The sequence below is a fragment of the Drosophila willistoni genome, chromosome 3R (assembly GCF_018902025.1).
Source record: "Drosophila willistoni isolate 14030-0811.24 chromosome 3R, UCI_dwil_1.1, whole genome shotgun sequence".
Classification (NCBI taxonomy): Eukaryota; Metazoa; Arthropoda; class Insecta; order Diptera; family Drosophilidae; genus Drosophila; species Drosophila willistoni.
In genome coordinates this window covers 915,498-930,124 of record NC_061086.1, presented here as the reverse complement: position 1 = coordinate 930,124, position 14,627 = coordinate 915,498, and the positions used below count along the sequence as shown (strand labels likewise).

Below are 14,627 nucleotides of genomic sequence, written 5' to 3'. Positions count from 1 at the left end.
TTTGACTATTTAGATAAAATGTTTTTCCATTTTGACGGCTATAGGAAAGAGTAGCAAAAGACTTGCAACGGTATACAAACTTTGACGCGGTCGAAGTTGGCCCCGGCCCTCTGGTTTTTTTTGTTTGGTTTTCAACCATGGCTGGTGAATCTTATGTATACTAAAAGTATGTTTACGGACTAAACACTTTCATTTCATTTCCCTATTTCTAGCTAACTATAAATGCAGCAAGGGAACAACTATAACCCCCCTAATACGGTATGGCTATTGCCTTGGTTACAAAATCGGACATGGAAAACTTTTCTGAAGTTGATGCTATGTATAAATCAGTAAAATATATTCCAGCACTGTTTGAGGTTATAGGCTCATTATTAAAACTTCTAATGCAAATCTTCCGCGCAAATCCTTAACTCAAAATAAATATTTCACCAAGCTGCTCTGTGAAAGAAACTACAAGAAACTGTATTTGAAATGGGATGCTTTCACCAATAAAACAAATATTATTGGCCTTCTATTGCTAAGTGCACATTCCTTTATTTTTTATTTAAATTTTAAATACTGTGTAAAAATTTCAGGCAAAATCACGCAAAAATTAACCAATCGCTATGAAATTTACACATGTTCTTTAGGATATCGTTCAGCGCTAGTAGTAGAATTGGCGAAAAATATTAAAAATTGTTAATTTAAAAAATTAATTAGTAACGAAAAATAGGCGAAAAATAAATTTTTTTCTAAAAAAACTCATAACTTTTTCATTTTTTATCATTTTTTCCGAATTCTACTACCAGCGCTGCGAAAAAATGTCTAGATTAAGAACATATTTTCATTTTTGGATTCAGACTTCTTTTGCGAACAGTAGGACTTCCATAAGGACGAAATGGGAATGCAATTGGAAAATTCTCCCCACTCCCCCGTTTCACGGATCGCCGAAAAAAAATTTTTATCTATAGAATAAAGTTTTCCCAACAACTGTGGAAAATTTCATTCCTTGATCTATTATACTTTTCTCAAAAAAAATTCTTTCGGCCCAATAAGGTAGAAACCCTCCTTAAGAGCTACAATCCCAGTATACAACAAAATTGCCTGTACTCGGTTGCTTTAATCGATATAAAGGCATTGGATATTTTTTCTTTGTCAGCTTTTCGGCGTTTTACCTATAAGTCAGCAAAGCTATCTTTTTAACGCGATTTATTAGGAAAATAAAGAATAGTGCGCCAACATATATACATTCATAGCCTCGAAGGTATTATGCAACATAACCAAAATTCAACAATATTGGTGATTCGCAAAACTGAAGTTTCTCTTGCTAGACATCCGGAACCGCTCCCAGCTCGGATCATTCAAACTCCCGCCAACTTTTTAGCCAAGTTTCTAGCTTGCGAACAGCACTTGTAGAGAGCTACTATCGTTGGGGAAAACTATCGTGCCAGTGTAATCGATTAATATACTACTTTTTTTCGATCGCACTCGATATTTTACGATTGTATTCGATAGTCAGTCACCGATAGTTTCATCGAAAACCCCTCACGAAACGAGAAAGTGGTAATGACGTGACGCAGCAAACGACGGTGTGGGTGTCAAAAAATACGGCGAGACGGGGACGGGGATTGCCAATTTAAACAAAGGACTTGATTTTTAGCTAAATTTAATCGATGAACGTTTGCCATTTTTGTTTGCTGCTTATGCATTAGTGAATTCAAGGCTCCAAAGGTTACTGGTCTAAGCGCAACGTAATGTAAGATGTAAAATCTGTGCATAGACGTACATACTTACATATGTATATCATCATAAGTGTAGACACATTCATACAAACCTACTCCTACTTAAATTTTATTAGCAATAAAAAGGTACACACATAAAAGTGTGTAATTGCAGTGAATAATCATTAAAGTCCAGACACTTATTGCAAATTGATCCCCAGTTATTCTTATTTCCCATACCAAATAAGTGTGTACATAAATACATGCATATGAATGTATGTATGTACATATAATACATATGTACACAGCTATGTATATGCTATGAGTGTTTGCAAATGCAATTGAAGTTTTTTGTCAGCTTGTTTATTTTCACTGTTTCCCTTTTCTCCATTTTCAACAGCTGGAACAGAGACCGGTAAAGAACGGGGTTGAAATACGGAATAATGGAGGCAGGACAAGAGAAAGCAAGGTAAGTGAAATGAAAAATTATAGCTCTAGGCAGACAAGAGCTATGTGCATTCATCGTTCGGCCTGTACTACCAACAATTTCTGAAGTTTTATGTCGAACATATGTATGTATATGTTTATTAATATTTACATATGTATATATACAATTACTTTTGAAACACATTTTGAGTGTGCTCATTTAACCATTAATTGCTACTTCGACTTAAGAAACATTTAACTCGTTCTAAAATAAGAATGCATGTCAAAATAACGATTTTTCAGTTTAACCTTAATATCTCATTTATAATATTCTGTGGCTGTCAATATTGGCTATATCTTATATTCTTATATCTAATCCCATTTGATTTAACTTTTTAGATACTCACGAGCAGATTTATTGGCCCTGCGATACGAGGGAAGCGCTCGGCAGCGTCCAAGCTGTTCCAACCAGACTGAGCTGCAAACTCTAGGTTTTTGGAAAAACGGAGTGCTTTCTGTTGGTAGTGGAAGCAGTGGCTGCGGTATCAGCGGTGGTACTTATGGAAATAGTTGTTTGTCACCAGAAACGGATAATTCAAGCCTAAGTAGCTCTAACAATGGACTAAACAGCTCGCGACGAGCACTGCGGAATCGTGAACGTGCGAATACCTATTATCAACGCTTTGCCCCCAATGATTCTCAATTGGGGTGCGATGATAGGGAAAGGGATAGGGACAGAGAAAGAGACAGAGATAGAGAAAGGGAAAGGGATACACAGTCAGCTAATAACATTACAACTATATCTTTCAAGTCGTCCAGTATTGATCATAGAAGCATTTCCTCATCGCATTTAATGCCGGCATTTGCCAAACGTCGATTCGCAGCAGCTGCAGAGAGCAGCGAACTGACATCTAACAATGCCAATTCTGACGACTATATAAGCGGAGTGGAGCGAAATGTTACTCCGACTCTATTGAATAAGGAATCAAAGCGAAATTCACTTGTTTCACCTGTTCCGAAAGGCAGCGGTGGCTGTGACCATGAACATTCTTTAGCATCCTCGCCAACATACTCTTCAGCGCGCCACGAGCGTCGTATTGGCAGTGGTCGACTCTTGCCTCGGAACGATAATTGGGAGTTTAAAAAACAGGAGACTGACACGGACTCCGCCGTGGTAGAAAGGGAGAAGGACAGGGAGAGACCTCATAATGGAAGCATGTTACAAAGTTCGAATCAACAGAATCAGCGCACATATAGTGGCAGGCAAAATGACCGCGAATTTGGTGGGGATCGTGATCAACGTCGTTCCCAATACGAAGGTAAAAGGCCACTTGATAGACCAACTGGTGTAGGGAATACTACTGGCTCCGGTGCAGTCGGAGGATTAAGCGGTCGGCGAATTTCAAATAAAGACAAATTCAGTTTCAATGACGTAGGTCGTGGAAAACGCGGCTCCTCATACCACCAAATGCAAGACAGACATCACAAAGAGCCAGAATGGTTTAGTGCCGGTCCCACATCCCAATTGGAAACTATTGATTTGCACGGGTTTGACGATTTGGAAAACAGTAATGAGTCGCGGACGTCCGAATCCAAAAAAGACCGAGCTTGCAATGCACTGCCGGTAGATACCGATAAGCAAATTGATCATGAAACTATGTCAAAAAATAGTAGCAGTGTTAGCCTAAATTTATTGGAAACAAAAACGGGTGACGATGTAAAAGATGTCGACATGAACACCCTAGAAGCCGTAAATTTTAGACTGAGTCAAAAAGAGTCAGATCAGTTGATAAAACTGCAACATGCATCAAATCCAGAAGTTGAATTTAACTTCGATGCTTTTCTTAATATGGATCCATTGGATAATTCGTTAATTGTAAGTAAAACAATTAATTACCACGAAAACAAAGACTAATTTGATTTGTTTTTTTTACACTCACAGGGCAATGATGCTGATATGCCCGGCGCGGAGATCAGCGGATTTGGAAAATCTCGCTTCTCACGTTGGTTTGGACCGAATGAATCTACAAAAAACAACAATGAAGAATCCCCAAAAAGACGAGAAGCGAATACACCGGATATACATGGTAAACTAACTACATTTTTGCACAAGAAAAATCATCATGTTACAGTTGTCCCTTCTGCAGGTATTCCTAGTGTTAAAGACTTGGAAGCACAAATGACTAAAGTTGACCTGAACACTGCAATGGCTATGCCGCCGCAGGCTGTATCGGATGTAGAAAAGCCTGTCACTCGGGACACCGAAGCTTTTAAAAAACTTTTACAGCAGTTGGGCGCCCAAAACATGCAGCAGGGCCACGAGCAAGAAGCTGCCACTGATTTGTTTCAAATGATGAGAGGTCCGAATGCCATTCCTCAGAATGCCCATCAATTAAATCATCCTCATCTAATGGATGGTCAACAAAACTTTGCGGTGCGTACGGACGTGGAAGTTCAGCCGTTTCTCCAGCAGCAGCATCAGCAGCAGCGCTTGAAGCTATTGGAAAACCTTCCGCCGCATCGAATTGTTGAGTCACTTGCACCTCAACAACCCAACTCAGTGCATGGGCCAACACCAAACATACATGTGCAAACACAAAAACGAATGGAAATTCAGCACTTGATTCAGAGTAAGTATTAATTTGAAAGTTTTCCGTTTGGGTGTTGATTGTGTTTTCATGATCTCTTTTTGTAATTAGGTATTTTCCGTGGAGATATTTCTTTGGAGTTTTTAGAAAAAGAACTGAGCAATCCTAATACTACGGCTCACACAAAGGATGTAATTGCAGCTGTTTTTCGTGAATGTTCAAATGCCAGAAGGAATTCTATGCCACCAAAACAAACATATCAGAATGATGTGATCGGTGGTCATTCAAATTTAAATGCGGGACTTCCACCCTATCATCAAACGTTGGGCCCCAACATTTCGGAAGGTACCAAATCAAATTTTTACTTTAATTATATGTACATATCTACCGTTTCTACGCATTTTGCACTAGAAATAGAGTCATTCTCTGTGGGATAAAGATATTTTGATGAGTATATACAAGTGATATAATTATCATGATTTTAGACAGAAAAAACATTGCACTACAAAAAGTGCTAAAACAACCAAACCTGGTCAATTGTAAATAAATCAATATGATTATGGCAGTCAGTGGGTAGCGTCGTATCTCCTTTCGAAAGAAGACTATCCGAAGAATTTTAAAGGCCAAGCTTATTGCAAGCGACCCACGTTTCATTTGACAAAGGACAGTATATACGTACAGTGGCGAGCACATGTGGATGCATGTTTTGATACTGTGACTTTAAGTGGCTGTAAAACCCACAAAAATGCATTAATCGGTTCCAAATTTTTAACATAAATCCACTAATAATATATAAAACCAAAAACAAAGAATTTTTTCATTATCCGCTCCTTAGCTTGAATTATCCATAAAAAGCTTAAAAATGAGCAAGTATCCACTTTTGCTCGTATAAGAAAACTTATGGATTAATGAATTTTTTCAATATTTAGTCCAAAGGCCTTTGGCTGTAATCCCACTTGTAATGCGCCTGGGCATACTCTCCACCAATTTTTTTATCAATCCGTGCGATGGACTCGACTCCAAAGCTACGTATGCGTTTTACTCAGCCATCTCAGGAGCTATCGCGATGAATTTTTTTTTTTTTGTGGCTTTTTATTATCCGGGTAAGATAAAGTATGAAAATCATCAGGATAGGACTACTATATCATATAGTTCTAGAAGAAACAATGTTGCAGAAATTGGAGTATCTCCATGAAATTTACCAATATGCTAGTATTGGATATAAAACCCCAGATACCAAAATTTGAATTTGATCCGATAAATATAACAAAGGTTACAGACAATACAAATCGGTTCAAACGCTGCCGGCAGCGTTGCTTGCTGCCTACTACATACGTCATCATCAAATCAACAGAGCGCACGCATACACACACAGACGCAACGCTACATGAACTGTATGTGTATGCGTGCCGTGCTTTGCTCAGGGAATGATGGAAGAAGAAAAAATTGTAGTAAAAAGAGTAATAATGTTTTGTTTGTGTATTGATGAATTGAGTTGCAGGGAAAGAAATTTCAAATGTAAATAGCTTTTTCAATATTTAAGTTTTTTATGGATAATTCAAGCTAAGGAGAGGATAATACAAAAAAATTCTTTGTTTTTCGTTTTATATATTATTAGTGGATTTTTGTTAAAAATTTGGAATCAATTAATGCATTTTTGTGGGTTTTACAGCCACTCAAGACTTTGAGTACAGTATCAAAACATGTATCCACTTGTGCTCGCCACTGTATATGCCACCTGCTCACATCGCGCTTTATGAATTGTTTAGGATAGGAATACGTATGCTAACATCATTATCGGGTGATGGAATTAGAATCAACTAGGGGATTAATTGATCCTTTTGTCTTAGCTTTAATGTTCGTGCCCCCTGTTTGTCTCTAGGGCAAGGATCGGGCATTGAGGTATTGTCGTGAAATTTAATATTGGTGAGTTTATTATGGGGTTATGTGGTCATGGAAATTCTCAGCCATCCAATCTTGTGTTGCCATTGCCTTGTGTGATGGAGCAGAGTCTTGCTGAAAGATGTATGGACTATCCCCACAGACACTTTCAATCCAGGGTTTCACAACTGTCTCCAGGACCTCGATATAAGCAGCAGAATTCACTCGAAGTCCTTGAGAGAAAAAGTGTGGTGGCATCACATGTCCTTTGTTGCTCTCAACACCTAAAACCATAACAGTGGCTGGAAACTTGGTGTGCATAACCACTGGTACCTCTGTAGGATTGGAACATAGCCACCTGTCATTTCTCCGGTTAATCTTCTGGTCTTGGTCAAAATTTTTTTCGTCAGAAAAAAACCATAACATCTCCGCCGCTTCAGGGTGTTTAATTTTGTTAAGAAGACGTTTTGAACGTCTAACTCGCTGTTCTCGTGTTTTATCTGATATAAACTGTCCTCTTCGCATAACATAGGACTTATACCGGAGATCTTCATGGGCAACTCGACGGATAAGACTGTCAGAAACATTAAGATCCTTTGCCAGGGCCCTTATTGACTTTGAAGGGTCCTCATCAATAATCGCTTGCACTTTTTGAACAAATTCTGCCGATCGGATGGTTTCAGAACGTTCCTCGTGTTTTTTGCGTTTTGAAACAGGCTCTGCGTTGCCCCTTGATGCTTCCAACTCACAGCGCACCTTATAAACGAACGAACGGGCGCACTTCAGAAAATTCGATATTTCTAAATCGGTGTGATTTGCACATAATGCGACAATAACTGCATGTCTCTTCATTTGTTGAGTTAAGTTGTAGTCCTCCATGTCTTATTTAAGAAAAATTTATTGTAAAAAAAGTTATTTCTGAAAGATATAGTAACATATGTACATGTCCTCAAATACCGTACGCACCCTGTACAAGGTGGCGAAAAAGAAGTCATCCGGGCCAAAAGAAGTCATCCGACGTTGTTTGGCTCTCATTTTTTTTTTAAATAAAAAAACGTATGTTTATTTGGCCAATAAATTTCTCAATGTTTAAATAAACATAATTTAAAAACAGAATCAAAGTTTTTTATAAAAAAAAAAATTAGAGCCAAACAAAAACGAAAACAGTGACTTTTGTCAATAACTTCGTTACTTTTGACGCGATTGCTTTAACAAACATTTGTTAGTTTAATATATATGTTAATGACTGTGCCGAATTTGATAAAGATCGGGCAACTATATCATATAGCTCACATAGGAACGAACAAAAAGTTCATTATTTCCTATGCTAAGATTCCTTCGCAAACATTACACTTTATAGATTAAACATTTTTACACTTTGATGGCTATAGGTAAGAAAAGAGTAACAAAAAACTTGCAAGGTTATACAAACTTTAACGCGGTCGAAGTTACCCCCGCCCTCTGGTCAATGGAGTTACCTTTGATTAATTAGCTCAACGTTCTCTTCGGTTTGTGTTTGATTGGACAAAAACAGTTGATTTTTCTAGATTTTACCCTATATTGTATATTTTGAAAGATAAAACTGTGCACAGAAAGTTTGAAAAGTTTAATATATTTAGAAAAAATGTTTGTTTTTTGGTTTCTTAAAACATAATTTGGCGTAAAGAATTGCATACGAGAAGAAAGAATACATAGGCAATTTTCTTTAAATTAATATGGTTATTCAAATTTCTTTACGTCATACTCACATTGGTTACATTTTTAGAGCTATTTACGCCCAACCTACCTTCAAACCCGAACATGAATCATCACATTCGGCATAGTAATTCACCGACGCCTTTGGCTTTTACACCGACGTCTGTATTAAGAAAGATGACAGCGGATAAGGATACGCCACCACTGCATAATAGTCCTGGCAATCAACAGCAACAGAAGCATCAACAGTATCATCAATATCAATCGCAGGTTACCAAACCCATTGCATCGCACCATATGCTAATGGAATCACAGCAGATGCCGGCGATCAACTTACAGCCTCGCATGATATTAGGCGGCGGAGGCACTTATGCCCCTAATCCCAATAGTCCACTAGTTTCTCCAAAACTGCTTCCTCACCCCCGAAATCAACAACAAACACAACCACAGCAATTAAAATGGCCTACTGGTAATATTCAAGCTCCGCATACTATAAAGTCATTTGGTAAGTGACCATAAACAATATATCAGTTCCAACTAGACTAAAGTAAGCCTTACCTTTTGATGCCATATCTAGGGCGGCCTATTTTAAAGGGAACTTTGAATTCTGCACCGGTCCAACAAGCCGCACAGCCAGTGCCGGGCTTTGCATCTAAAATTGAGTTACAAAGACTCTCGGAAGGAATCTCCCAAATACAGCAGCACCACCAATTTGTGCAACAGGCCCAGTCGCGTCAATCTGCCAGACAGCCAAGGCAACTGTCACACATGGATTTGCATCGTCAACACAACCAACCCGGTAGCAAAAAAAACAAAAATTGGTTTTAATATTCCTGTCAAATAAAATTAACCTCTATGTACTTTTTATTTCAAGGACATACTGACAGTTCCGAATGTGTGAATGTAATACAGAACAATGGTCTTGGTGCCATAAACTACCACAGAGATGACCGATTATCATCCACTACAAATCAATTGGCTCAATGGTTCTCACCAGAACTTCTTGCCAAAGCATCGGCTGGAAAGTTGCCGCTTTTGAATATGAACCAAGCACTAAGCTTGGAAGAATTCGAACGAAGAATTCAACATTCCTCGGCCACTGTGCACAATTAATTTCATGCTTTAACTCATTCTTCAGATACTAAATTAAAAACAAAAAAACGAAGGAAATTAAAAGTCTTGCTACTTATTACAATAATTTTCGCCAAAAACATGCGGACACTTGTATGTAGTCTGAGAACTCATCAAGATCATGTTTAGCGCCACTATGGTAGTTAAATTAAAACATTTGAACTCAAATTATCAAAAAATTGTAGTTGACTATATTGTAAAAAAAAGTCCTATTTTATTGTAAATAATAAAGTATTTAGTAAGCCATCCACTTTTTTCTCGGTTGGAATACTGTTGCACTTTGCAAATGGGAGACATGCAATGGAATCGAATTCTGTGATACCCCACAAGAGAGAGTACAGATTTATGATTTTTGTATTTTTTATTTTATACTTTAAAAATTAAAATGATACGAATATTCACGGAGACCAAAACTTCGGTTTTATAATGGTAAGTGTACACACAATTTATTCTAAAAGCTTTGACCTTAACTCCGCAGAAATTGTATTTTATACATAGGTATGTTATATTTTGTAAGCTTGTAAGAATTCTTGATGTCGAAATACAGGGTTTTATTTAAAATTTTAGAACCTGGACCTTGGGATAAATGCGAATGCCCATTCATTTTAGTGCGGTGCATATCTTGACTATATTTTGTTTTTAGATGTGTTAATAACGATTGGAGTTGAGATTTTACCAAGCACAGTTTCATGGTTTTGAAAAATGTTAAGTGCTGCTTGGCTTTAATACTAGCCTCTCGCCTGTATGAACTATTAGGTGGGTAAACTACGGCTAATGCTAACTGCATAAATGACACAACAGGATAGGGATCTCTGGGTATGTGTATATATGTATGTAGTTATTTATTGCCCACAGCTACGGTGCAGGCTAAATAGATTTTATATAGTTTAGAATATTTAGAAATATTTAATACATATTTAATTTGGTCGAATATTATCTCTTCGAAAAGATTTTCTCATTCGTTTGCTCGTCACAGATTTTCTGGGATGTTGTGATGAACGGTTTTTGGAGCTTTATATGACCGTAACAAAGGAAATTTAAAGAAAATCCACCTCGATTCAAGACCTTTGTCCTTTTTATATTATTAGTGCTAACTATTGAATTACCCATGCATAGAAATAATTTCAACTCAACAATTAACTAATTATTCTATTGATTGAAAACTTCTAGTGAACGACAATGATATTGCATTTGATAGTTCTCCTGATGGTGAGGTGGGCTTCCGTGCTGTTTTTCTAAAGAATGTAGATATAACTTGATCTTAAACTAGTTTAACTAGGTTCATTTTAGCCCATCTAGTTCTGACTAAGAATACGGGGTTTTCCATCTCTTAAACTTAGAGGGTTGTCCATCGACTTATACATATTTAGCAACAGATAAAGCTTCATATTCCTTAATGTGACCAAACCACTTGTTGAGTTCACGAGTTCCCTTCATCCTCAGTTTTAATGCGGACTGAATCGCCAGAGAAATCGCATTCGCCCCTGCCAGTACCACCGATTAAGCCAATATCTCCATCGTTGCCATTATGCACGACAGCCGCTTGGTCGCGACTGGTGGTCGGACTGTCCCGACTCTCATTTTGCGAAGGGGATGGTCGCTCGCTTGGGGTGGCAGTTACCGTTGCTGCGCCCGCGGCTGCTGGCGTTACATTGCCTGCACCTTGAGTGCGACTGTATCCGGAACTAGTCGGTACACCACCGTGGGCCCCCGTCGTTGCTGAACGCCGATATACTGTGCTGTTCATCGTAAGTTTCCGGACATTCTTATCAGGATGGAAGACTAGGATGTACACCTTGGGCGAATAAAGACAGACCAGTGCTACAGATGCACTGAGACTGATTGAGATGCATAACGTTGTAATTTGTATCTGTAAGCGAAATAATTAAATATAAATATAATATATATATAAATTCAAACTGATCGGGATACAAACCTCATAGGAATTTCCAGTGCCAAAGTAGATGGGGACAAAAGCTAACCAAATTATACATGTAGTGTACATAGTGAAGCCTATAAACTTTGACTCGTTGAAATTTTCAGGAATTTTACGGGTCTTTATGGCATAGACGGTGCAGATCGTGATCAAAATCATATTATATAACTGGGAAAATAGAAATGACATATCCTGAATCTTGCATTTGAGTATAACTTCACTGCGATCGGGATAATAAAAACGTGTACCGGGAGGTTCGACAATCATCCAAATCATGGTTATTAACACCTGGATTGCTGTGGAATGACTTGATTGAGATTTTGTTTCGGCTCTGGCCCAAAAAATAATTCTTACCAATTAGAGTTGATGTGATTACTACCTGTGATTGCGGGCTTATGTACTTCAGCCGTTGCGCCGACTTCGACGCGGAATGGAAGATTCGTGAGATGCGATTGGTTTTTGTCAGCAGTGCACTATAGATAATAGAGAACCCAACACCGATGCCAAAGCGCTGCAGCACACAAGATCCAATTGTCGGCTTGGCGATAAGAGCAAAAGTATTGCAGTAGCAGACCAAAATTCCAAAAAGAAGGGTATAGCTAAGTTCACGTCCGGATGCTCGGACGAGAGGAGTGTCATGATTCTTGGCAAACAGAACGATCACAATAATGGTCATCAAAATGCCGATTATAGCAATGGCCATGGGGACAAGGGCGAACAGCGAGTTCCATCGCATGTATTGAATGCTCAAGCCAAAACAGGATAGTTTATCTGGGTATGGCCAGAGTCCGGGGCCGCAGTCCTTACAAGTAAATTCATCATAAACGTATTCGAAGGCCTCACAGCTATCGCATATCCAGCAGCAGGTATCCCCCTGTTGTTTTTTTATCATCCCAACGTCGCATGGGAGTGAGCATGCTGAAGTCGGTTGATCGAGCTCTTTGTTGTTCCACACAATGCTTTCTAAATTCATTTCGAGGCTGTTAAACCATTTTCCGATAACCTACCAGAATAAACGGAATAAACAACTGTATTCAATCGATCAACGGCTTTTCTTGCCTTATATTGATATCCTGAGGAGTTGTCCAGACGTTGGTAGTTCAATATGTCATAGCGCGCCAGTCCATCACCTTGCCGATCGAACTTTACTTCGCTTCCGGCCAAATCTTGGGAATTAAGTAAACAAATGGAGTTGGTTTTTTAAGTGAGTTCGGTAAAGGAATTGGTGAATACAAACCGATGAAAGACACATTCAGCAGATAGTTGTTATAGAAGTCTTTTCCATCATAGTTTGCCATATCTGAACATGCTTGAGAACTGCTGTCCACGGGTTTGCGGAACCATACGGATTCGCTTTGCTGGTGCTTCTGGTGGCTCTGATCGACTTGGTCTTGGTGCATGCAACGGTCGTTGTGCAAGTTGTGCAGTGCGTGTGCGAAAGCGTAAACAGCGTCTACCACAAATTGAGTCTTTGACTCTTGCTCATATCTTTGGTATCGTAATGTTTCATACGCATAATATTGTTTTAAGTAATTGAACAAAAACTAAGTATAGGTAAACTTACCCGACTTTCTCCGATAGCCTTAAATTTTCCTCACATGGCGTGTTAACCTTTTCGTTATCCACGCTTGAACCATTAGTATTGATATTTGAAGACTCAGACTCGGAGGTAAGCACACAGTTAAATGTGTCCTCCCAGTACTCGGCAAACCAGGGATTTCGTTGATTTGTCTGTGGAGTCAGCTGCATCATATACCGGTCAAAGTCCTCAATTATCTCTGACTGTAACTCAACAGTAATGGCTCCCTCTGCAATATCTTCCAGACCTTCTAACAGTTTTTGCTGCTTTCCCCAACCGTCGCTAGCGATCCAATGAAACGGTTGACCCAAATTGGCCCGCTTTGCTGCCTGCAGAATTCGTCGGGCGTCTTCTGCCCGAGTAAAAAGCACCACTCCACGGGCGTTTGGCTTCTTTTGCAGCTTGCTAATAATTGCATCAAACACCTTATCGTCAGCCGCACTCGGCACCTTTTCAGCGGCAGCAATGCAAACGTGCCGTTCTGTCGCCTCTTTGTGAAAGGCTTCAATTCCGTATTCACCATAGGATCCCTCTGAGTGAATTGTGGATACATATGACCAGTTCAAGTTTTTAATAATGTCAACTAGGGCCACTGACTGAAAGGTGTCAGGCGGCACAGTCCTCGCAAATAGATCAAATCTAGACTTGTCGGATAATGTTTTTGCTGTCGACGCAGGTGAGATTTGTGGAATGTGAAACAGCCGCAGTAAATTAGCTACCTGAAGTGATACCGAGCTATAGGAACCCCCAATCACCCCAAAGACAGGACCAGAAGATGAATTTTTCCTTAGCTGCGGACTAGAGGTGTCTGAGCACTCGAAGGCGGAGGTATCCAAGTTGTTGAGGGAAGCTCGGACAAACTGAAGCGACTGATTTAAAGCGTATGTATCCCTGGAGCAGGTGTCAAGTATATGTACGCCTATCGTTATCCCCGGCAGTAGATTGCTGTCATTATTCACGCGGTCCACAGCATACAGCATAGCCTCAAGCCTCTGCACTCCGCGGTTGTATACTTTTGGACCGCAAGGAGTACCGTCCTGCTCCCCTTTTTCATGGACAGGGAACAGACCGCCCAGTATGATGTCGCCATGAGATATCACAGAAACATCTTGCGAATTCGAAGTTGAGCGTGCTGCATCTATGACTGGCACTAGGAATAGGATCGCCAAAATGATCATAATATATCCGACTGAGCTTGCGCGTAAGGTTCTTCTATGAACTATTGAGCACCACATGCCTGCTGCAATCTGAAGGTGGAGAAGCGGTTTCTTAACTGATTATGTATATGCGTCTGCTAATAAATTATCCATTTGTCGAATGCATTTAATATTGCAGAGTGTGGAATCACACATTTTAAGTATACTAGTCCGAGGCAACTGCAAAAACATATAGCAAATTAGTCGATGGAAATGTAACTGTTTGTAAAATGCAAAGATGCAACAACTATTTTCACGGATCAAATATTTTTAAGACGGTAATTCAATTCAATTCAACCTCTTTTGTAAATTAAATACGTCTAAATGAAATGACACGCGCGTTTAGCTTGAAGTAGCTTTGGCACTTTGCGGAGGGTATACCAAATCAGACAGACATTTCTTGTTAAATCGACTTGGCTTCTTACGATAACATGTATAAGTATGTATGCTGTATGTGGTCGCACAATCTTTTCGTAAATCCTTTTTCACTAAAAT

The 14,627-nt window shown here is 39.1% G+C and overlaps 3 protein-coding genes across 6 annotated transcripts; 1 reads left to right on the top strand and 2 right to left on the bottom strand.

The window, feature by feature from the left end:
• Positions 1 to 1,549: 1,549 nt before the first annotated feature.
• LOC6651492 (eukaryotic translation initiation factor 4E transporter) lies at positions 1,550 to 9,667 on the top strand. Of its 3 annotated transcripts, none has more exons than XM_023180844.2 (9): positions 1,550 to 1,710; positions 2,101 to 2,169; positions 2,526 to 4,002; positions 4,069 to 4,213; positions 4,274 to 4,756; positions 4,826 to 5,059; positions 8,361 to 8,795; positions 8,868 to 9,089; positions 9,165 to 9,667. In XM_023180844.2, the coding sequence occupies exons 2-9, from the start codon at positions 2,144 to 2,146 to the stop codon at positions 9,401 to 9,403; spliced, it is 3,261 nt and encodes a 1,086-aa protein (XP_023036612.1). In that variant the 5' UTR covers positions 1,550 to 1,710; positions 2,101 to 2,143; the 3' UTR covers positions 9,404 to 9,667. The 3 variants fall into 3 exon arrangements, with proteins under 3 accessions (XP_023036612.1, XP_015032357.1, XP_046869442.1); XM_015176871.3 differs by having other exon boundaries at positions 1,550 to 1,735; XM_047013486.1 differs by lacking the exon at positions 1,550 to 1,710 and adding an exon at positions 1,762 to 1,847.
• On the bottom strand, positions 6,338 to 7,613 carry LOC111519529. 2 transcript variants are annotated; one of them, XM_023180846.2, is made up of 2 exons: positions 7,539 to 7,613; positions 6,338 to 7,476 (listed from the first exon to the last, which is right to left on the bottom strand). In XM_023180846.2, exons 1-2 carry the CDS (start codon positions 7,588 to 7,590, stop codon positions 6,650 to 6,652), a joined length of 879 nt encoding a protein of 292 aa, XP_023036614.1. In that variant the 5' UTR covers positions 7,591 to 7,613; the 3' UTR covers positions 6,338 to 6,649. The 2 variants fall into 2 exon arrangements, with proteins under 2 accessions (XP_023036614.1, XP_023036615.1); XM_023180847.2 differs by having other exon boundaries at positions 7,562 to 7,612.
• A 96-nt stretch (positions 9,668 to 9,763) lies between the features above and the next one.
• Positions 9,764 to 14,331, bottom strand: LOC6651491 (metabotropic glutamate receptor). Its single transcript, XM_002072528.4, has 6 exons — positions 12,922 to 14,331; positions 12,595 to 12,845; positions 12,417 to 12,523; positions 11,712 to 12,360; positions 11,358 to 11,653; positions 9,764 to 11,291 (listed from the first exon to the last, which is right to left on the bottom strand). The coding sequence occupies exons 1-6, from the start codon at positions 14,169 to 14,171 to the stop codon at positions 10,842 to 10,844; spliced, it is 3,003 nt and encodes a 1,000-aa protein (XP_002072564.2). The 5' UTR covers positions 14,172 to 14,331; the 3' UTR covers positions 9,764 to 10,841.
• Between the last annotated feature and the right edge of the window lie 296 nt (positions 14,332 to 14,627).

What these genes read in the sequence shown, in the direction of transcription:
- LOC6651492 (XM_023180844.2), top strand. Translation starts at nt 2,144, where the DNA reads ATGGAGGCAGGACAAGAGAAAGCAAG. An exon ending in CATTGGATAATTCGTTAATT is followed by an intron (nt 4,003 to 4,068) that starts GTAAGTAAAACA and finishes TTACACTCACAG; the next exon opens with GGCAATGATGCTGATATGCC. An exon ending in GAATACACCGGATATACATG is followed by an intron (nt 4,214 to 4,273) that starts GTAAACTAACTA and finishes TCCCTTCTGCAG; the next exon opens with GTATTCCTAGTGTTAAAGAC.
- LOC111519529 (XM_023180846.2), bottom strand. Translation starts at nt 7,590, where the DNA reads ATGACTTCTTTTTCGCCACCTTGTACAGGGTGCGTACGGTATTTGAGG. An exon ending in CGTACGGTATTTGAGGACAT is followed by an intron (nt 7,477 to 7,538) that starts GTACATATGTTA and finishes TTCTTAAATAAG; the next exon opens with ACATGGAGGACTACAACTTA.
- LOC6651491 (XM_002072528.4), bottom strand. Translation starts at nt 14,171, where the DNA reads ATGTGGTGCTCAATAGTTCATAGAAGAACCTTACGCGCAAGCTCAGTC. An exon ending in CCTCAGGATATCAATATAAG is followed by an intron (nt 12,361 to 12,416) that starts GCAAGAAAAGCC and finishes TTATTCTGGTAG; the next exon opens with GTTATCGGAAAATGGTTTAA. An exon ending in GCACTGGAAATTCCTATGAG is followed by an intron (nt 11,292 to 11,357) that starts GTTTGTATCCCG and finishes TTTCGCTTACAG; the next exon opens with ATACAAATTACAACGTTATG.